The 22,317-nt window shown below is 44.1% G+C and overlaps 5 protein-coding genes across 6 annotated transcripts; 3 read left to right on the top strand and 2 right to left on the bottom strand.

Moving 5' to 3' along the window:
- The first annotated feature begins 818 nt into the window (after window positions 1-818).
- LOC6576294 (phosphoribosylformylglycinamidine synthase) lies at window positions 819-6,534 on the top strand. Of its 2 annotated transcripts, none has more exons than XM_015165092.3 (4): window positions 819-919; window positions 1,861-4,097; window positions 4,161-5,309; window positions 5,364-6,534. In XM_015165092.3, the coding sequence occupies exons 2-4, from the start codon at window positions 1,871-1,873 to the stop codon at window positions 6,074-6,076; spliced, it is 4,089 nt and encodes a 1,362-aa protein (XP_015020578.1). In that variant the 5' UTR covers window positions 819-919; window positions 1,861-1,870; the 3' UTR covers window positions 6,077-6,534. The 2 variants fall into 2 exon arrangements, with proteins under 2 accessions (XP_015020578.1, XP_002002285.1); XM_002002249.4 differs by lacking the exon at window positions 819-919 and adding an exon at window positions 1,178-1,276.
- LOC6576293 lies at window positions 6,520-10,146 on the bottom strand. Its single transcript, XM_002002248.4, has 5 exons — window positions 8,048-10,146; window positions 7,696-7,975; window positions 7,289-7,563; window positions 7,033-7,228; window positions 6,520-6,957 (listed from the first exon to the last, which is right to left on the bottom strand). Exons 1-5 carry the CDS (start codon window positions 9,852-9,854, stop codon window positions 6,750-6,752), a joined length of 2,766 nt encoding a protein of 921 aa, XP_002002284.1. The 5' UTR covers window positions 9,855-10,146; the 3' UTR covers window positions 6,520-6,749.
- A 107-nt stretch (window positions 10,147-10,253) lies between these two features.
- Window positions 10,254-11,214, top strand: LOC6576292. Its single transcript, XM_015165091.3, has 2 exons — window positions 10,254-10,563; window positions 10,615-11,214. Exons 1-2 carry the CDS (start codon window positions 10,351-10,353, stop codon window positions 10,981-10,983), a joined length of 582 nt encoding a protein of 193 aa, XP_015020577.1. The 5' UTR covers window positions 10,254-10,350; the 3' UTR covers window positions 10,984-11,214.
- Window positions 11,215-11,329: 115 nt separating this feature from the next.
- LOC6576291 (tubulin glycylase 3B) lies at window positions 11,330-14,902 on the top strand. The gene is made up of 5 exons (XM_015165090.3): window positions 11,330-11,483; window positions 11,762-13,035; window positions 13,231-14,045; window positions 14,442-14,562; window positions 14,632-14,902. The coding sequence occupies exons 2-4, from the start codon at window positions 11,778-11,780 to the stop codon at window positions 14,544-14,546; spliced, it is 2,178 nt and encodes a 725-aa protein (XP_015020576.1). The 5' UTR covers window positions 11,330-11,483; window positions 11,762-11,777; the 3' UTR covers window positions 14,547-14,562; window positions 14,632-14,902.
- Window positions 14,903-15,229: 327 nt separating this feature from the next.
- Window positions 15,230-20,530, bottom strand: LOC6576290 (tubulin glycylase 3A). The gene is made up of 3 exons (XM_002002245.3): window positions 18,639-20,530; window positions 17,001-17,513; window positions 15,230-16,691 (listed from the first exon to the last, which is right to left on the bottom strand). The coding sequence occupies exons 1-3, from the start codon at window positions 20,008-20,010 to the stop codon at window positions 15,508-15,510; spliced, it is 3,069 nt and encodes a 1,022-aa protein (XP_002002281.2). The 5' UTR covers window positions 20,011-20,530; the 3' UTR covers window positions 15,230-15,507.
- Between the last annotated feature and the right edge of the window lie 1,787 nt (window positions 20,531-22,317).

The following is a 22,317-nucleotide window of genomic DNA, read 5'->3' as shown; positions in this document are numbered from 1 at the left end:
GTCTATGGATATTGTATGTGCACAACATGGTTCATGTACATTGTATATGATGCATTATTGCGTATTTGGCGGCCTACACTATCATCGTTGATGACCGCTAAATTGATTGAAATACTTGTACAAATACATATGCATTTACATTTAAAATTAAACCAAGATAATTTCCGTCTACAGTTGTATTGGTGCACACGTTTTAATAGCGTCTTTCCGTTAGTTTGCTGTGCTTGGTGCAAAGCTTTTAGTGACGTTTTTTTCCTTTTTTGTTTCGCATGTGGTTGCTGTTGCTATACGCGGCGAATTGACGGCGTCACTGGCAACAATAATGAAAAGTAAAAAGCTTTTTTAAATTCAAATAGTACTCAGCGCGTGACATTGTCTGCTCCATTCACACACAGGCACATGAATTTTGTTAAGTATTTTTTTTAAGTCATTCATAAATATATACATATGCATATATTTAAATATAATGAATGGAAAGCGTTCAAATATATAAATAAATAAGAAGCTTTAATAAAGTTAACATTTGACTTCAGAAATAATTAAATTAATATGGTATTTCATTATTTTAATTTTAACAGCACACGTCTGCAAAAAAAATATAATTAAATATTTTATATAATTCACATATTAGTCTTAAAGTTATTATAACAATTCAGAAATACGTAATAATTTTGAATGGTATTAATATATTAACATAGCTGGTCTTATCCACTCTCTTGCAATTCATTCGCTAGTACAGGGTAGCTTTTGAGCTTTGAACAGCTGTTTTATGCTCATCACATACCCAATGACCAATTTACAGCAAATAAAACGTGCGCGTCTAGCTTGTTTTGTCGTTCCCTCTCTCCATAATTCTCTTGCTTTTCAGTGTTCTTTACTTGCTGTGCGCGTGCACGTGCGCATTGCTTATTGTATTCGGGTTAGTGAATTTCCAAACTAAATTTAATTTAATTTATTATTGGTTACAAGTTCTGTGTGTCAATTCGCAACAAATAAATATGTTTACGCTTTTGCTGTTTATCAGCAATAATAAAAACAAAAATACAAATTGCGTGACGCCAGTGCCAATGACTGCAATTGCAACTGGGCGTCTGCTCTGTGTAACATGAGACGCTGATCTGTGGTGGGCTGATAACCCCCTGCCAGGGGTGTTTCAGTTGCCAACGGCTTGGAAAGCTGGATTAGGCTCCAGTACCAGTGCCTCTAGTGTTCAGTCTGGCAGAGAAGCGTCTAAAGAACACACGTATAAAATCGGACTTGAATAATAAAAAGAAAAGTAAGAGGTTTCCAGTTGCAGTAATTCGGGCTAACAAGTTTGCTGGCTTATTTTGGCCTGAGAAAAGTGTTACTTTATCTGAATGTACATAAAATGTACGTGTTTACATGCATAAGTTTATGCATATGAACGTATATTTCTGCTAGTGTAGGGAGAGTATTCCAAAATATGCGGCTCAAGGTTGTTTCGGCACACTTTACATACAAAAGTAAACTGGCACATATGTATATGTATATACACATAGGAGGTACTGTGCATGTGTAAGTGAGACTGTAACTGCTTACGCTATGCGGCTGCAATAGCAAAATTGATTGTGGGCAGTGAGGTGTAAGTGTATTGGTGCATATGCCGGCTTAGTGTAGGCTCGTTCATGACAAACTTATTGCGGTTATACTATTAAAAGTGAGGGTAATGAGAGTGCAAGAGTTGTTCTTGATAACAAAATATAAATAAAATAATTAAACAAAAATAAAATAATATATAAGTAAATGAATTCACTTCAATTATAAATTGACAACAAATGCGAAAGAATTTTTAGTAATACCTTTAATATTATAATATTTTCCATTGTATATTTCTTACAGCCAATTGACAATGGGCATTTTGCGACTTTATGATGAAGCAGTATTTGATGCTGCTGATAAGCAGCGCATACTGCAGCGCCTGCAGAGCGTCGATAAGGACTTGGTGTCGGTGCGAATGGAGCGTTGCTATCACTTAGAGTATGATAAGGCGTTGTGCCCCTATCCTTTGGCATTGGAACAATTGATGCAATGGCTGGTTAGGCAGCCGCTGCAAAAGATCAGCAGTCTCGAAGAGAAGACAAAACTTCAGCTGGAAAATAGTAAATTCGAAATGCTGGTGGAGATTGGGCCACGCTTCAATTTCTCCACACCCTACTCAACCAACTGTGTGAACATATTTCATAATCTCGGCTACACAGAGGTGCGTCGCATGGAAAACTCGACGCGTTATCTGTTGCGCTTTGCCACAGACGCAACCAGAGAGGTTTCTAACTATGTGGCTCTCCTTGGGGACCGGATGACCCATTGCCAATATACTGCAGCGAATACGCCGCGCGAAAGCTTCGACGAACAGCTGCCGGCAAAGCAGGCCGCCTGGCATTATGTGCCAATGCTTGCCGAAGGACGTGCTGCACTGGAGCGCATTAATCAAGAGTTGGGCTTGGCATTTACCGATTATGACTTGGACTACTATTACGATTTGTTCTGCAAGATACTGAAGCGAGATCCCACCACAGTGGAGCTTTTCGATTGCGCCCAGAGCAATAGCGAGCACTCCAGGCATTGGTTCTTTCGCGGACGCATGGTGCTCGAGGGCCAGGAGCTGCCCAGCTCTCTAATCAAACTCATCATGGACACTCAGAAGAATACGAATCCGAATAATACAATTAAATTCAGTGACAATAGTAGCGCCATTGTGGGATTCGAGCATGATGCACTGCAGCCGCGACTCGTTAGTGAGCCTGGAATTGTGGAATTAAAGCGCGTTGAGTCGGATTTGATATTCACCGCCGAGACGCATAATATGCCCACAGCTGTAGCACCGTTCAGTGGCGCCACCACAGGTACCGGTGGCCGTCTGCGTGATGTCCAGGGCGTGGGTCGTGGTGGCTTGCCCATTGCTGGCACTGCCGGCTACTGTGTGGGCGCCCTGAATATACCCGGTTACAGTCAGCCCTATGAGCCGGTTGGCCTGAAGTATCCGGGTTCCTTTGCTCCGCCTCTGCAGGTGCTCATCGAGGCGAGCGACGGCGCATCGGATTATGGCAACAAGTTTGGAGAGCCGCTGATCAATGGTTTTACAATCTCCTATGGCTTGTTTAATGCAGCGGAGCCCAGTATTCGGGAGGAGTATGTGAAGCCCATTATGTTCAGTGGAGGATTGGGCACGATGCCCGCCTCAATGCGTAAAAAAATAACGCCCGAACGTGGCCATCTGCTGGCCAAGATCGGCGGGCCAGTCTATCGCATTGGAGTGGGCGGTGGCGCTGCCAGCTCCGTTGAGGTTCAAGGCTCTGGAGATGCCGAACTGGATTTCAATGCTGTGCAACGTGGCGATCCGGAAATGGAGAATAAATTGAATCGTGTTGTGCGCGCCTGCATTGAGCTAGGCCCACGGAATCCCATCTTGGCCATCCACGATCAAGGCGCTGGCGGCAATGGAAATGTGTTGAAGGAGCTGGTAGAGCCAGGATTTGCTGGTGCTATCATCTTCTCGAAGGAATTCAAACTGGGTGACCCAACCATAACGGCTCTGGAGCTGTGGGGCGCTGAATATCAAGAGAACGATGCCATACTCTGCAACCCAGACGATCGCAAGTTGTTGGAGACGATCTGTGCACGTGAACGTTGCCCCATCAGCTTCGTGGGCGTTGTCACTGGCGATGGTCGCGTCACCTTGGTGGAGCAAGCGGCGCCAAAGGATATGCAGGAGGTTCTGCTGCCGGAGGTGCGCGAAAGCTTTGGAAAATCACCATTTGATTTGGAATTGTCGAGCGTATTGGGTGAATTGCCTAAGCGCACCTATGAGCTGGAAGCCATACCCATTCCCAGCAAGGAATTGCAACTGCCAGCAGCGCTGGAGTTGTCAGACGCCTTGGAGCGGGTGTTAAGCATCGTGGCGGTGGGCAGCAAACGTTTCCTCACCAACAAGGTGGATCGCTGTGTGGGCGGGCTCATTGTGCAGCAGCAGTGCGTGGGTCCATTGCAGGCACCACTCTCGGACTATGCCCTGACAACTGTATCGCATTTTAGCCACTCGGGCATAGCCACCTCCATAGGCACACAGCCCATTATGGGTAAGTTTCTGGAGTATATGCTTGTCTATAATTATTTGATTTGAATTATTCCTTTTTACTTAGGTCTGCTCAGTCCCGTTGCCATGGCTCACATGTGCGTGGCCGAGGCGCTCAGCAATCTGGTCTTTGTGAAGATTAGCGACCTGGCAGACATCAAGTGCTCGGGCAATTGGATGTGGGCAGCCAAATTGCCCGGCGAAGGCTATAAGATGTACGAAGCTTGTCTGGCGCTCAGCACTTTGCTGCAGGAGCTGCGCGTTGGTATCGATGGCGGCAAGGATTCCCTTTCGATGGCTGCTAAAGTAGATGGCGAGGTAATCAAATCACCTGGCACACTTGTGCTCTCCACTTATGCCCCCTGTCCGGATGTGCGCGTGCGCATAACACCCGATCTCAAGGGTCCGGCAAGGGGCAAATCGAGCGCTTTGCTCTGGATCAACATAGAGCAATGTGCTCGACTGGGTGGCTCAGCATTGGCCCAAGCCTATGCCCAGCAGGGCAAAACGACGCCCAATATGGAGCGTACAAAAGCGTTGAGCGATGCTTTCCAGATCACGCAAAGCCTGTTGGGAGAAGGTGCTCTGCTGGCTGGTCACGATGTTAGCGATGGCGGCCTCATTGTTTGCCTGCTGGAGATGGCCATTGGTGGTCTGAGTGGTCTGGAGGTGGACATTAAGGAGGCCGTTGCTGGCATCTCTGAATACGATGCAGTGAGTGACATAATTGGCTTTGATATGTGTCTCCTGTTCAGCGAGGAATGCGGCTGGGTTTTGGAGGTAGATGAAACCGAATTGAAGGCAGTGCGCTCACGCTTCCAGGCTGCAGGTGTGCCCAATTACTACTTGGGTCGAGCGACTGGCTTTAATTTGGATGTGGCTCAGGTGCTCATTAAGAACGGGGACAAAACTCTGCTGGCCAAGCCACTGCTTCAGCTTTATAAGCAATGGGAACGTACCAGCTATGAACTGGAGAAGCTGCAGGCAAATGTGGAGTGTGTAAAATCGGAATACGAAAGCCTCAGTTACCGACGGGCTCCAGAATATAAGGCACCTGCTCAATTGCAAGCGGAGCTCGTGTTGAAGCGATGCACTCAGCCCATACGCGTGGCTGTGCTGCGCGAGGAGGGCGTCAATAGCGAAAGGGAAATGATGGCCAGTCTGCTGCGCGCCAATTTCGAGGTGCATGATGTCACCATGTCGGATCTGCTATCATGTGAGGCATTTAAACAATTGTCCTGTTAAACTATCTAATTCAATTTATCTACAGGCAAGACGACTCTGTCGAAATATCGTGGAATCGTCTTTCCCGGTGGCTTTAGCTACGCGGACACCTTGGGCTCTGCCAAGGGCTGGGCAGCTAATATATTGCATAGTGGTCTGCTGCAGCCCCAATTTGATGCATTCAAGAAACGTGAGGATGTCTTCTCGCTGGGCATCTGCAATGGCTGTCAGCTGATGACATTGATTGATTTTGTGGGCAGCATCAAAGCTGAGGATGAATCTCCGGTGTTGCCTCAGCTGGCGCTGCTGCAGAATCGTTCGCAGCGCTTCGAGTGCCGTTGGTCCACGGTTCGCATACCGCCGAATCGTTCGATAATGCTGAGCAATATGGAGGATTTGGTGTTGGGCTGCTGGGTGGCCCATGGCGAGGGACGCTTTGCATTCCAAGATGAACAGCTGCTCGAGCAGTTGCAGAGCGAAAAGTTGGTAACGCTGCAATACGTGGATGATACGGGTGTGCCCACCGAACTGTATCCCATGAATCCCAATGGCAGTCCGAAGGGAATTGCTGGCCTCTGTTCGCCCGATGGCCGTCATTTGGCATTGATGCCGCATCCGGAGAGATGCAGTGCCATGTATCAATGGCCATATGTGCCGCCCGGCTTCGAGGTACCCGCCACACAGGTCGAGAGTCCCTGGCAACTCATGTTTAACAATGCCTACAAATGGTGCACTGCATCGCAGGATGACTCCGCCTAAAGTAATTGGCAAAACGTATGATACAGGACATAAACATTTTCAAAACAAATCATCTACTACATTTATTGGGATTTGACATTCCAACAATGCGATTAACTATAACTATATTTCTATATCCCAAATGAGATTTATATATAATCAAATTATATATCAATTAAGACAGGATTACTGTTCAGTTGCCCAAAGACTGTCTTAATTGACCCTTTCATGCCTTTTCATACTATTATATATTCCATGCTATTATTCTTACATTTAAAAACTCATTTGAATCTAGATTCAAGCAGCTTTTCTTTTTGCAATCATATATTAATTCCTAATTTAAAATTTTTGATATTCAATTAGTATATTGCCTATATTAATTAAATATTAATTATTGACTACTTATTTTATGCAGTTTTTCCCAGATACTCTATATTCATTCAATAAAATATTAAAATTCCATCTCATTTCAAGCATAATTCACACAATCTTTAATTTTTTTATCTTATGTATGTTTTATAAAAATTAAATCTAAACTCAAAGCTTTTCTATGACTAGTAAAATATATATACAGACGTCATTTGCTAAGTACAACAAGAACAATATAATCAACAACTGCACAGCTAAACTAATTTTAAACGTAAGTCTTAATTTAGTCAAGTGTCTTAACAAGTTAATTAATGAATTTTTCTAATTAATGCGAAATTTGCAGTAGGCATTTCAAATAGTTTGCCTTGGCGCCAGGCGCATTCATGTACTTGGAGTTCCAGTCGTGTTCGTTAATGTGCAGCACCTTATAGCCCATCATTTCCAGATGCTTGATCTTTAAAGATTCCGGGCCGCGCAATGCGGTCAAATCATTCTCACAGAAGGAGTCCAGTTTGAGCAACAGTATAGCCACTCTGGTAAGGATATAGATAATATATATGTAACTTTTATTATAGGTATTATTATTATATAATATTGCGAGTTTTTACTTGGTTATGCGATCCAGCATCGTGGCCTCAACGGCTGGCGCGGGCATGGGTCGTTTGTCCTTATCGAAGTGTATCACAAAGTCTATTTGATAGCCATAGGGCGTTGTGTGATTGCAGCGAAAATAGTTTTCATCCTTGAGCAGATCGCGCAGCAGCTGCTTCACATCCGTATTAAAAGCGCTGGGTACAACGTGTTCTAAAAGAAATTTTACTCTAGATAATTAGATAATTGGGCTAAAATGTAGTATATATTCACTCTTGCTGAGCTGTGCCTCCACATAGTTCTGCTGGAACCAGGGCACGTTTGTTTCGGGCATATCCAGGCAAACAGTGCGGTTCAGTTGCATCACACGATTCAGCACCATGCCAGGATATGTGGCCTTTGAGTAACAGATCTGGATCTCGTCCTCAATGCGCTGAATAAACTTGACGCAGAACACCTGATTGATTAGCTGCTCAGGTATTGCCTTGTAGAAGCAAAGCGCAAGGCACGATTGCACCAACGATAAACCGCTCATGTGATCAAAGTCGCTGTGGGTGGGAGAAGGTAGAGCTGATTTAATAGTTGTAGTAAGTTATTCTCAGTGAGCTTTTAAAGAGATCACACTACTATGTACTATATCATGTATTAGCTATTAACAAGATATCAACTTGTCCACGCACCGTATTAAGACCAAAGCAGCATAGTCCAATGCCTCCAGCGAAGCAGGTGTGTAGCCCAGATTGTAGGCGCAGGTGAGGACCTTCTCGACGGTATCGCCCGTTACGTGCTCGTGCTGTTGGGCCACGTAGTCGAACATGGACTCCAGCAGTTCGGGCACAAAGTAATGCGAGGCATTGAAATTGTAGGCCATCTCGCGCACGACACGCGAATTGAGATCGTTGCACTGCAGAGTCTTATAGTGGGCTAGCGCTTGGTTGTACACCTGGCTGTTCTTTAGAGCTGTCGAAGATGGCGATGGAGATGAGGATTAGCCTAGGGATGAATTATTGGCAGACTGACTGATTGACTTACTCTTGCGATGGCTGAGCGTGCGCACAATGACGCTCAGATCGCTGGCATTGAGGGGCTGCTCCTCGCTATTGCTCAAGTGGCGCTCGGCACAGGCAATTAGGATGCTGTCCATGGTGGCCAGCTGCATGGCCAGCACATGTGGTACATGCTGACGGAAGCGCAGCTCGCAAGCAATCTGCATGCCACGGCTGAGTAGGAAACAATCCTGGATATTGAATTGTGGTGCCATGGCCAACATTTTGCTAAGCAGAACATTGGGAAACTTCTTCCAATCAAATGGTGTATGGCCATAGCCCAGCACGAAGGCAGCCAAACGGGCGAATTTTGTGGGCAATCTTCCGGCCACATCCTGTTCGATGGAATCTATGCAGAGGCGACTCAGCTTACGTTCCACTCTCTGATGGCGATAGGTTCCGCCGAGGTTGTTGTTGAAGTTCATGTAGCGCTGGCAATGGCGCAGGAAACTCAGCTGGGACCGCTCCTGGGCGCAGGATGGCAGCTGGTCGGCCACTGCGGACCAATAGGCATCGCAGTAGCGCACATCCGCGACCTTTAGAGCGCGCAGCACACTGAAGAAATGGCCACTGGCGTTGGGCAGCTGCCAGGCGGAATTGGAGTGAAGTAGTTGATGGAATTGTTGCATGTAGGCGTCGCGTTGCTGCAGTGAAGCAAATGGCACGGCGCAGAATAATGCATCTGCCGTTGGCTCCTGCTGCAGCAGTGCAGCTGTTGCCTGCGTGAGTGGCGCTACGAGTGCTGCCGGCTCATGATGATGCAGAAAGGTGCGACAGACAATCTTCAGGTCATTCGACTCCAGCGTGGGAACACAATTGCACAGGGTCAGCATCAATTGTCGTATTATGGTTGTGTTCAAATGTGACCAGGTGGGCTGATTGAACATGTGAAGTAATTTGAGTAGTGTCTTGGGCGTGGCACTGCTCAGTGTCCCAGACTGCAGCAGTTCAGAAACGCGTTGCTTGAATCTGGTTAACATTTCTGCATCGATTAGTGGATGCAGCTGGAAGAGGCAGGTGGATAGGAGACGTGCGTCTTGTTCGCTTTGACAGTTGGTCACATGCTGCTCCAGGTGTGGAATAAAATTGCGGCAGACCAGCGGCGTAAAGAAATCTCGTTCCAAATTGATGGCCACCAACAAACGGGAGAGCGCGGGTAAAGCCACCAGTTCCTTGTCCACAGCCAACTCGATCATATCCAGGGCACGCATCAGTATACGCTCCAGTGTGGGCTCACTATTAGGCACGTGCATCTTGCGTAGATAAAGGTAGCAGCAGCTCAACTGATCCATGTTCATGGAGGCTACATGAAATGCCAAGGAGGGAAGCAACTGCTGCAGCTGGAGAGTTAACTCCGACTTCTCGCTGCCCGACAGTTGCTGATAGAGGGCCCAGAGCATAGAGATGCACTGTATGCGATGTGGGAGCTCCATCTGGTTTTGGGCAACTATATCCATTAACTCCTGTGGACTGCGGGCTGCACTCAAATATAAATTTATCTCATCATCTAAGTTGCCCGAGATGGAGGATATTTCGCAGCCATCGAGCTCATCTGACACCTGTTGCTCGTGATCACTACTAAATGTTGCATGGCGCTGCATGCTATATGTGTGGGTTGCAGCTATTGGAAGCAATTGCTGAAGTTGCTTTGATGTTGTCTTCGACTGTGTTGCCTCTCTGATAGGCGGCTTTGCGCCCATGTTTACATGTCGCCGTAATAGTTGCAGTTGTCGCATTTGCTGCATATATTGCAGGTATTTGCATGGCGCGCGCGGCAGATAGGTTAAATACATTTGAAAATTTACAATTTTTATACAGAAAATTCTGTGTGTTAAATAATAAACAAATTGCGACTTGCTAAATGTGAGCGCGACGACCAACAGCCGTGCGGGCGCTGCCAACTTGCGTGGGTGATGTTGCAGCCCTGGTAATGCAACGGACGCTTTTAAATGAGTGTGCCAAAGTGAGTAAGCAAGTAAACGGCATAAGCTTAAATTAACATAGAAAATTCAGCGTAGCGGCTAGAATGAAGAGAAAAGGAAAATAAGAGTATAGACAAATGAGCTCTGGTTGTCCTCAGTAAGCTTCGTTCTTCGTTGTATGAGCAACACAGCTGAAATGAACAAGTATGTGAAGAAAGTTGAAAAATCAAAAGAGAACTATTTAAAAAGAACATATTTACTGAGCTCGCAGCTGCTCACTCCACAAACAGCTGATTGATAATTTGAAAATTACTTTGTAGCCTTAAATTTTCCGATAGAATTAATACTAATTTTTGTTACTTAATAAATGTTGCAAAATCACGTGATTGTGCTGCAATCGGGCTATGCCAAGGAGGATGCCTATGATCCAAAAGCAATGCGTGCCAATTGCAGCTGCACGCTAATCCGTTGCCGTGATAGCAGCAATATCATCGTGGACACTATGACCGCATGGGATGGCGAGCACTTGAAATCTCTGCTAGCTGGACAGGGATTGCAACCAGATGATATAGATGTGGTTGTATGTACACATGGGCACTCGGATCATATTGGCTGCAATTATTTATTTCAGCAAGCGCGCTTTCATATCGTCGGCTCCACAGCATCCAAGCATGATCTTTACACCGAGCATACCGGAGCACTGGATACGCACGGAGAGGTTCTCTTGGAGAAGACACCTGGACATACGTTAAGTTGTGCATCGGTTATCGTGCACAATAGTCAGTTTGATGGCACCACTGTGGGCATATGCGGGGATCTATTCGAGCGTTTTGAGGACATAGAGGATGCCCAGATATGGAAAGCTGCTGGCAGTGAGGATGAAAAACAACAGGCGGAGCAACGATACCGCATGGCAGAATTATGCGAATATATTGTGCCCGGACATGGAACCATATTCCAATTGAATGATGAAATGCGAAAGAAATTGAAAAATATTTGAAGTATTTCGAGCAGAGTTTCTTAGGCCTGTTGATATGATTACTTGTTTTGAGGAGCAAGCTGTGATATTAACATTATATAATGCCTTTTTTTTTGTATTTTATGGGCGCTTGTATGTTTAAATCAAATTTCGTCTTGCACTCGTTTCGTTACAAGTTTTTTTGGTCTCAAATTTTTTACCGTTTAAGCGAAGCTATGTTTCATAAATCAATAAAGACATTGCCTATTTAAATGCGATATTGTTAGCAAAAAAGGTTTGGCTACTGCTTCAAAATTTCTCGTTCAGTTGCAGCGACAACATAATCGTTTTTGGCAGCTGCATTAAAAAATTACTCCCGTAAACAAAATCTATATATATATTTATATATATTGATATATAAATATATATATAAAAAGAAAAGTATAAATATATATATAGCACTAGACGCCAACCAGCTCGAGACTGCAATAAAGATCATCTAACGAAGCAAGCCCCATCAGTAATCGAATCCTTCGATATCGGTAAACAGGTTCAAATCTGTCGCAACTTTCGCATTTCTCAAAATTAAATAATTAAGAAAAACCAAAATCAAGTCGAAACAAAAAATAAAAAAAACCTGATAAAATACATTGTCAACCGCTAAATTTGCATAGGTGTATATATATATATATATATATATATATATATATATATATATATATATATATATATATATATATATATATATATAGATACATATATATACATATCTATATTTATATATATATATTTATATATATATTTATACATATATATAAAGAGAGTAGAACTTAAATATGAGCCAGGCGTCATCGAGTGCTTTTAATTCACAACGCAATCGCTATTATAATCCCGTCTCCCGGATCCAATCGTTGATACAAAATCTGGATGCTGAACTGATAACATTATGCAAGCAATGTTCGTTGCCAAAGAATATATCGAATAGCAATAACCAATATGATAATATTTTATCGCATCAAGCGGGCAGCCAGCTTAAGCATACGAGTCTCAACAATATTTTGGCACAGGCGCGCTCTGGTCAGGGCACTAACTCGACGGCTGGGCTAGCGCCGGATGCGCACAAGCGTCAGTTGCGCAATACCTATCGAACGCGCGTTATCGATGCCTATCGCAATCGCCGCATATTTACCGTTTACGGTAATTATCACACGGTGAGGCGAGCGCTGGTAAGACGAGGCTGGCTGGAGAAACTACCAGCAGGTCGGCATGCCAAGCTGCAGAATATGTCGGAGGAATCGCTGTTGGAGCATGCCAGACGTGGCAACGACTATGAAGCAGTGGTCATATCAAAAATGATCAATAATTTCCCCTCGTTCTTCATATGGCAGAGCAAGGCGCAGCGCGATTTGTTTCCGGAGGTGAAACCGTACCGGAATCGCGTCAGACGTAGCCAATTCTTAGACTTCTCCACGAAAGTGGGTCTGGTCGGTTGTGCAGAGCAGGAGCGTTGGTTTCGAGAAGATGGCGTCTGCGGCATGAGCTATCCCCGTTTTTATCGCCTTGGCGCCAACAGCATGGAGGATCGTGCGGCATTCATTGAAGATTATCATCAGACGCAGGCGCGCTGTTTGCTGCGGTTTATCAAGGAGCACCGTCCAGCCGAGCTGATCGATCTTGAGAATGGCACTGTGATGAGCGTTACGATAGACTTTGCATTGAACAAAGTAAAGACAATGATCAGGCAGAAGGAGCATTACTCTCTGGATGATGCGCGCATCAAGCTGCCGACGCCCACCGAAATGATCGAGAATCAATCGTTTATGGTACAATCTTCCAAGGTGCTTCATTCCGGTGCCAAATTCAAAATCAACGAGAAGGTCATGGCGGAGTATGCGCGTCTAGCTGGCCAATATCTTGAGCAAATCGAATCGCTACGACTCGATTATCGCTGGGATGGTTGCCGTAATTTATGGATCTTGAAACCTGGCTATCAATCGCGTGGTATCGGAATTGTCATACGTAACTCCCTGGACGACATCATACAGTGGACATCCAACAATCAGAATCGCAAATATATCGTGCAAAAGTATATTGGTAAGTGTAAGCCCAGGTCCTCTCTTAGAAGCTTTCGATAGCAAAATGCTTGAATTATGTATATATATTTTTCTATTTTCGATAAAAATCGATAGTTTATAATTAACATAATATCTGTTTCAGCTAGAGACTTTAAATTATATCACTTCACTCATGCTGAAATATTTTAATATTCTCCTTTCTCTCTGGTTATAGAACGTCCATATCTGATCTATCGCACCAAGTTCGACATACGACAGTATATGCTGCTTACGATCAGCGATACACAGGTAACGATATGGACATATCGCGATTGCTATTTGCGGTTTAGCTCCCAGGAGTTCACAATGGATGACCTGCGCGAATCGATACACCTGACGAACAACTCAGTGCAGAAACGCTACAAGAACAAAGTGAATCGGGATGCGCGTCTGCCGAAGAACAATATGTGGTCACTGGACCAATTCAAATGCCATTTGCGACACGTTGGGGCACCGGACGGTACATGGCAAAAGATCTACAATGGCTTCAAACAGAATCTGGTCGCAGTGGTCCTGGCCAGTTTGGATGAAACGGAATTGGTGCCGAATGCATTTGAATTATATGGCTGTGATTTTATGATCGATGAGCACTTTAATCCCATATTGATTGAGATTAATTCGACGCCAGATTTGTCGGCCTCAACGGAAGTGACGGCCAGAATATGCCCATTGGTACTAAAGGATTGCATCCGTGTCGTCCTGGATGTGCCCCGCAATTCCTTGGCCGCTACGGGTCTCTTCGAGCGCGCCTTTCAGGTCAATTATAATGTCAACAAGGAGGCAGATGGTACGCGCCCACTGGAGCTCAACGGCACCCAGATGAAACTGTTTGAGAACTTGCCGAAGCTACGAAACAGCCCGAGAACACGACTGCTACGCAAAATCCTGAACAATGTCCGAGCGACGACTAGCAACAAATTTGGCAGGGAAAAAAACAAAACTGCCTCGCAGACACCAGCCAAAGTCATCGTCGGCAAAGTGGGCACGAAAGTAAGACAATAAACTTGTAACGTACACATATATAGAATTATACCTGAACACGATTTGAAAACAATATATTGACTTGTGCAATGTCCGTCCGCTTGTCCATTAGTTCGTTTGTCAGTTTTAAAGCCATCGCTAGTGAAACTTGAGAGTTGGGATTTAGAGCATAGGCACTTTGGTAGTTACTTCATATAGAGGGTTAAGAGTTTTTCGTGAAAAGTTCTCAAATTGTATGCCTAATGGATTTCAATGAAATTTTTCATCATATAGATGTTGCATGATATGCATTATATTATATAGGATAAGTAGATTAATATTACTGTCTTAGGGATTTATTAATTATACATAGTTCAACTGCTGCATTCTAACTCATTTCATCTATATCTGACAATATTCCCATAGAAACTATCTAAGGCGAGCTCGAATATGATGAGTACCAGCACGAAAGTAGCATTAAATTCGAAAGCTCGTGAACATTTGGCCTTACAATATACAGCACCCAAGTGAGAAACGAAAGAGTCTGGTACGTATATAGCATCATCTTGATATATAGCTACTAACCAATACATGTATGTACATAAATATATCGCAGAATTCGCATTGTTCATAGCCAAGTCAAGATTAACTTCGCTGCAACCCCCAGAAAATATTCGAGCTGCTAACAATCGACTTATAACAAATACAAACAATAACTTATAAAACAATTTATTGAACTGCTTTGAGATATCTATGAATACAATTCTCCCGGTCGCTAAAAGTCACCTCTAGCTGATAAGCAAAATTTTGTTCAACAAGTAATAATAAAAGAGAGTAAATAATTTTTCATAATATAAATCATATTCAATAAATATAGTCCACGTAAAGTTATATTATTAATTTTTTTTACAGGAAGATCGATTAGCCTCTTCATTACTGAAAACGTAAATCCGAATGGGGAATTTATATATTTATGTTTATTAATGAAGAGTTTTCATATTTGGAAGTACATATTTTTGGTATGGCAAGAGATCATCTAATTAAGTACATAGGTAATAGGAGCCTGCATTACATTTCAGTAAAATATAAAATTTCACTGTAATCAACTAAAGCTTTATGTAGTTACTTTTATATAATTATTCAGGTATTTTCTGTTTAAATAGTTTTTAATGGAATTTGTATTTATTTTATATATTTTTTGAGTAGTTTTTAAATATGAAAAATATTTCTTGTTTGTTTAGGAATTTGAAACGAAAAATACCTCGAGCTCGAATATAAGTATTTATAATCTAATTCCAACATATTTTGATAACAATTTTAAAGTGATTTTTAGATTATTTAGATAGGAAGCTAAGAAAATTTTATAAAATACAAACATCAAACAAACTTTTATGTACAAAATATTTAGCAGTTGATAGAAATTGAAATTCCTCGGATATTTGGATAAACGTTGGCTCAGTGGGTGGTTGATGGTGGTGGTGGTGCTGGTGGTTTAACAAGTGGGCAGCACTGGCACCGTCAATTTGTTGGCCAGTGTAACGTTGCGTGGGCTGATGGGAGGCGTGGAGTTTGTTTGAATTTGGGATGGGGATGGGGATTGCGATTGGGATTGGGTGAGTTGCAGCTGCAGCTGCTCGCTGGAGGCCTGCTTCATGGCGGTCACGATGGGCTCGCCACGATGCAGAGCCTGCACCGAGATGCTAATGGGCAGCCGCGGACCATACGAGCGGCGGCCAAAGGTGCGTCCGATGGCATGCAAGCTGGCTGAGCTCTCAATTTCGGACTTGGTGCGGGCGAAGCGGCGCGAGCAATTGCTGTCCAGCAAATTGGGAGCTGCTCTCAAACGGGAGCAGCTCGTGGCAGTGTAGGTGTTCCCGTTGTTATTGTTGTTGTTGATGTTGCGCAGACTGCGCCACTTGCGCTCGCCCATGACTGGAGCCGTGGCCGGCGCACTGATGGGCTCCTGTTTCTCGAGCAGATTATCGGCCGCCTGATTGGCATAGTTCTTGATGAGTATCTTGAACTTCTTATCCGTGACCTCCAGCTGCTGATTGGCGAAGCGTGGACCGCAGCTGCGTTGGCGTTTCGGCTGCAAAGCGGTGCTGGCAGCTGCCTCAGCGCCAACTCCTGCGCCCATTGTGCCGTTGCGCTTGTGGGTGACGCTTAGGAGCTGCGTAATGGAGCGACCCGCTTGCTTCAGCAAATACGGACAGGGTGTACCGATGCCAACTGCAGCTGTTGCTGGTGTTGATGTTGTTGCAGTTGCAGTTGTTGTTGTTGTTGTTGTTGGGGGTTTGAGTGCTGAGGCATTCGAATTGCTTGCTGGCTGCGTGCTGCTAATGCTGCTCCGACTGCTGCTCAACGGCTCCACCATATACTTCTCCATATACTCCGTGGCGTTGAAGGTGGGCATGGCACGATGAATGCGCGACAGCGTGGCAGCTGGCACAATGGCGGAACGTTGGCGAAACACGCTGCTGGTGGCCAGACTGCGCTCCTTGCGCTGCTGCTGATAGTAGTAGTGGCCATGGCCATGGCTCACCTTGTGCAGCAGCTGCTTGCCCTTCACGAACAGATTTAGGCCCATGTAGGCGGGCGTGGGCGGCACCACCTGGCGATAGGCGAGCTCAAAGTTACCCATATCCGCCTTTGGATCCACGCGCCGATCGATGACAACTGAAAGTATAACAGAGATTTAAGAGCGGTCTGAGGTTATCCGGTTTCGGTCTATGTTTATCCGTTTGCACAGTTGCCCAGAAAGTATTTGTCTCTCATTCTACAGTCTCTCTTCTTTTTCAGTATATTCTTCTTCAGCCCTTCATCCAGTCTCTCATCTAGACTCTCATTCAGTCTCTCATACACTCCTTTATCGAGTCTCTCACTCTCACTCTCATTCACACTTTCACTCTCACTCTCACTCTCACTCTCACTCTCTACTCTCACTCCCACGCTCATTCTCACTCTCTGTCCCTGACTCCAACTCACCCTTGACAACATCCTCCAAGCACTTTGGACACATTCGAGCTGTCACGCTGGTCGTCGCTCCAAGATCTGGACTCGAATTGATTTCTATAAGCCAGGGATAGAAATTTTCGCATATCATGAAATCGGCGCCAAACAGCTCGAAGGTATTGGGCCTACGATCCATGTTCTCCTGCGATGCCAACATGGTGCCCACAATGGCCTTACGCATGCCCGGATATATACGATCTAGCCACATATTCGATTTGCCGATCTGTCTCAGATACGCCTGAAACGAATAGCAATCCCACATGTTCTCGCTGGGCAAGCGCTTGTCCCGCTTGCCGTTCGTATACTTCTTCTGTATCGCATAGTTCGTCAGATGCACCGATTCGTGATGGTTGCTCAGGCTGTATTCCTGCGAGCTGAAACGCAGATAGCTCTCCCGGTAGAACCAGACCACCAGCGGCTGGGTGTTGGTTATCAGAAACCATTGGCGTATATCGAACTTGGTTTGGAAGACTATGAGAGGTCGTTCTTAAAGAGATGTGGCAAAATTTTTGTTACGTTATTTATTAGATTATTCATTAGGTAAGTATATGCACAAGTAAATCTTAAAAGGGATTCAAGTCTCTCCATTTCAATTGCAAGTTTGTTTGAAAGGATCTTAATTAGCTGTTTTTATAAAAAGAGCAATCCAAAGTGAGTTTAATTAGAGGAGTAAAACCTTTAGTCAGACGGAATCTAATTTCGCTTGGACATAAGCATTGAAAGATATCCTATCATGTAGCACTTTGCATTCAAAGATGTTATCTTATCTTACATGTTATGTTATCTTACAGCCTTCTGAACTAGCCCAACTCTAGACCCTTACAAATATGCCTTATCACTTTGTTATATGAGCTGTTCTCCCTATTATTCGCTGTTTGTCCTTCAACCTGTTGCTTCAACTCCTCATTTTCCAATACCAATCCAGAGCCTACAAGAACAACAACAAGAACAAGAACAAGAGCTGCTAGTAGCTGCGCTTTTAGGCCAACATTTTTATGTTGCATATATGTCTCTAGCTCTATTTATACAAACAAACATACACACACACATATATGTACATATATAGATATAGTATATTTGTGTGTTTACGAAACATGTGCGTGCAATGCAGTCATGGGTAGAAAACTAGCTACGTTTACGCCCAACTGTTAAGGCATCAAAGCCACCACCACCACCAACAACAACAACAACAACAATGTCAGCGGCCTGATTTTTGACCCACTTTCTGACGATGTTTGTTTATAGTATTGCTTTTATTCCAGAAGAGCAGGAACTCATTTGCAAGTATGTTAAAGTATATGTAATTTTTTGTTGTTGACGAACTTTAAATATAATCTATGAAATGAGCCGTCAAATTGAACTAAATTGTGTATACCCTGTGCTTTGTTGGGTTGCATGAGTGGGATAGGGCTGGCTACATTAAATATATATTTAGAAATTACAGGGTATATATAAGTTTATGTTTATAATACTTCTCGCAGGTATTTATATATTGCTCTCGCCTCTCCATTTAACGGTCAAACTCAGCTCTCTACAGGGTGTACCCTGGTATATTTCATATATAAGTCTAAGTTCTCCACTTCCTCCTTATCCTCCTCCTTATCCACTTACCTATATACTTTTGCACGACATAGCGACTCTTGGACGCTATCGATGGATTAACGACACCCAAGATCTTCTTAAGATTATCCATAAGGAGTATGCCACGCCCCCGACACTTGTTGGCCGGCTTCACGATCCACAAATTCTGATAGCCATCCAGGCTGTACTGGGGCCAGTGCACCTTCATCTTCTCAACCAGAGTCACACAGCTCTTGACCATGTGGTCGAGCGTGCGCTGTCCGTCGTGCTGGATGCGCCCATCCTCGTTGACCAGCTGCTGGTGCTGGTAGAGGAAGGCATCCCAATCGTGCTCCCATATCTTGGGCGGATCCTCATAGTCGATATCGTTGTGCTGGCAGCTATCGATATAGTCCACCAGCCGCTTGTAGGCGAAGTCTATGGATGAATAGGGTATCTTGCCGCTGGGCGAGAATACCGCATCCGAGCCCTGCTTGTGGTACTTGCAGAGCATGGCCCGCAAGTAGGCCACACAGGCTGTCAGCTTGAAGTTGTCCACGAACTCGCCCAGCTCCTCGGGACTCCAGACATTGTAGCAGCGCGGAAAATACATCTCGGCCATGCCCTCCTCGAAGAACCAGTGGAAGTCTCGCAGCTGGCTGCACAGACCCTCCTTCGAGGTGAACGGCGCCCGATGGAATTTATTGATGGTCATGCCCGGATTCTTGGCCTGATCAATATAATCGCATTTCTCCTTCCGGTTCGTCCACAGAAAATCCACGGGCATATGCTCCAGAAATCTCGACATTATATTCCGTTCACATTTCAGCACATATTGACGCCGCGTCTCGCCCGCCTTGCGCTTGGGCAGACGCTGCGTAAGATCCTCGTACGTCATCTGGCCCAGGGGCAGCACCTTGCGATGCACGTCCAACTTCTCGACCCATCCGCGGGCGAGCAGAGCATTGCGCACCGAGTGAAAGCAGCCGCGGATGGTGAAAATCTTGTTCTGTTTCGCCGCCTCTTGCGCTTTGCGTCGCAGCTCGTTCATCCGATCCGTTGTTATCCAGGTGCGACGTGCTATATAATTTGTGGGCGCACCTTGTACTTTGCAGTTCTCCTTGTTGTTGTTGTTGTTGTTGTCGGGCTTCTCAATTGCTCTGGGCGTGGGTGTGGGCGTGGGCGTTGCAGAAGCGGCGGGCGCTGCTGCTGGCGTCAGCTCTATGCTGGGCACTGTGACAGCTGTGGGCGTGGATGTGGATATGGCCATGGCCAGCCTATTGCACAACGTCGCACTGGAGCACTTATTATTATGCTGCTCCTGGCCGGCGACAGAGCCAGCCTCGACAACTCCAGCGGCGGCCTTAATGCCCGCTTTTGGTTCACTGCTCGGGCGCGTTTGCTTCTGCAGCAACTCGCGCATAGCCAACGACTGAGGAATTCCTCGAAAGAAATCAAAGTGAACGCAACGCGAATCGGTGACTGACTGACTAACTGACAGAAAACCGTTCGAGACTGGGCCACTGGGTAATTGCTGTCTCTTTCACACGCTCTCTCACTCTCTCGTTCTGTTTGTCTGTTAATTTTGGGCGGTCGGAGCGGGGCGGAGTTGGTGACTGCCTGGCAACCATGTTGAAGCCAATTGAGTTTCGGCTCCAACGACTCTATTAATAGACTGTGCAAGCGCGAGCCAAGGAGTTGCTGCCAGCTGCTCTCACAATACAAGGGAGAGGGTGTTGGGGGTGGGGAGAAGAGGAAGCAGGCAGTGTGTGTGGGAGAGGAAGCACAGTGAAGGAGTTCGAATCGCGTCTTAGCATAAAAGTGCTCAGCTGAGTTGGCATTGGATTAGGTCGACTGCAGCGAAAGGTTTGACTGAACCTAGGTCAATAAAATATGAATTGAGGAACATCTAGAAGAGAAATTAAAAATATATGTATGTACATACATAAATATATATATATTAGAAATTCAATCAAATAAATGAAGGAACTGAGTCTAACTTGAATAGAAAATTTTACAATTTTTGGAAGTAATTTAAAACCAAATTTTATACATTTTTGGCATAGCTTATTATTATTATTATTATTATTTTGTTTTTTTGTTTTTTTTTTTTTTGTTTTTTTTTTTTTTTTTTTTTGATAAAATACATTAATAAAGAGATTATCTTCTATATAAAAAATTAATTTATTGGATAATTTTATATATGACCTTTAAAAAAAGGGTATTAATAGTTGAGCTTCGGCAAAACTAAATTCGATCCAAGAAAATTGAAAGGGTGTCAAAAATTCAAATTCAGGCAAATATTAGACACGAAACGAAATAAAATCTAATCACGATAATTGATAAATTCAATCATTAAAACTATAACAATTGTAGATTAATAATTATTATCTATAATTGATTGAGAAGTTTTGGTAAATAATAAGATTCTCAACGACATAATACTCTATATTTTACTTGGGAATTTCTGAAACTGGGAAACTTAGGTAGGTTGAAGTTTGCAAATTAAATTATTTTTATAAAATTCTCTAAAGTTGGGAAGTTAGGTTAGCTGAAACTTGCCAATCAAATGAAAATTTTTTATGTTTCTTAGGCTAACATTATACATACATATATAACCCTTTCTTAAGGAATATTTAAATTAATTATACAGCTACAAAATTTCTTGCTGTTAACTAAAAAAATTCAAATCAATATATAGAGTCAAGATTCTTGACTAAGGATCTGTGTCTAAAACGGACAATAAGTTGCCGTTTTATGTAAAGATTCTTGTTCCAGCTTAAGCTTGGCAATCGTGTAAGAAAATTCAGATTTCGCTAAAGGAACTTTGATATGTCCAAAAATAGAAACCATATACAAAAGTTGGCTAAAGTAATCTCTTCTAGAGCCACAAGCAAAAAAAACAAAGCAAAACATGTTTTGCGCGGTACTTGATTGTTGTTGTTGTTGTTATTGTTGTTATTGTTGTTATTGTATCCTTGTTGTTTGGTATTGGTGTTGGGTGTTGGATTGTTGGGTTGTTGTCGTCACAGGGCTTTGGGCTTATGGCATTTGGCGTTGGTGACGACGTCAACGCCGTCGCTGTCGTCAGACGCGGCTCATATGAATGCTCGAGCGAGCGTGCGAATCGCGAACCGGAAATGGCAAGCTTCAGGCGAAAAGGGATATGTGGGGGTGTGCATGTGTGTTCATGTGTATGTGTGATTCTTGTCTATTTTTGCAATTTGTACAATGACAGCCTTTTCAATTATTTGCAAAATAATCAAGTTAACTGTTACCGCAAGTAAATGGGGTAATCGCTGGAGGGGCAACGGGCGGGTGCATTGGAGACAGGCTTTACGTCACTCGATTATGTTTGCATGTGGGTGGAGGTAGGTGTCTTACCTGTCCTTACCTGTATGACGTTGTCTTTTTAAATGTTCGTTGGGCCTTTGTGTATTTGGTTCAAGGACATCTTCAGCCACAAAACTTAATTTGCGGCCGGGTTGCGACTTGCTCTATGCTAAGGTGGCAACTTTGGCTGCTTCGGCACGGTGCACGTGGCAACACCTGCTGCCTACACACACACATACACACACACACTGACATACAGACGTCGCTGTGTGCCGCTTCTCATGTCCTTGCGTGTTGTTAAAGTTTTCCTTTCTCTTTTTTTTTTTTTTTGCAAATCTTTTGTTTATATTGTCTTGCGAGCATAGCCTCGGTATTTAGCTCTGTAGAGCGGGAGACA

The sequence above is a fragment of the Drosophila mojavensis genome, unplaced genomic scaffold (assembly GCF_018153725.1).
Source record: "Drosophila mojavensis isolate 15081-1352.22 unplaced genomic scaffold, ASM1815372v1 contig_36, whole genome shotgun sequence".
NCBI classification, from domain to species: Eukaryota; Metazoa; Arthropoda; class Insecta; order Diptera; family Drosophilidae; genus Drosophila; species Drosophila mojavensis.
This window is presented reverse-complemented; position numbering and strand designations above follow the sequence as displayed.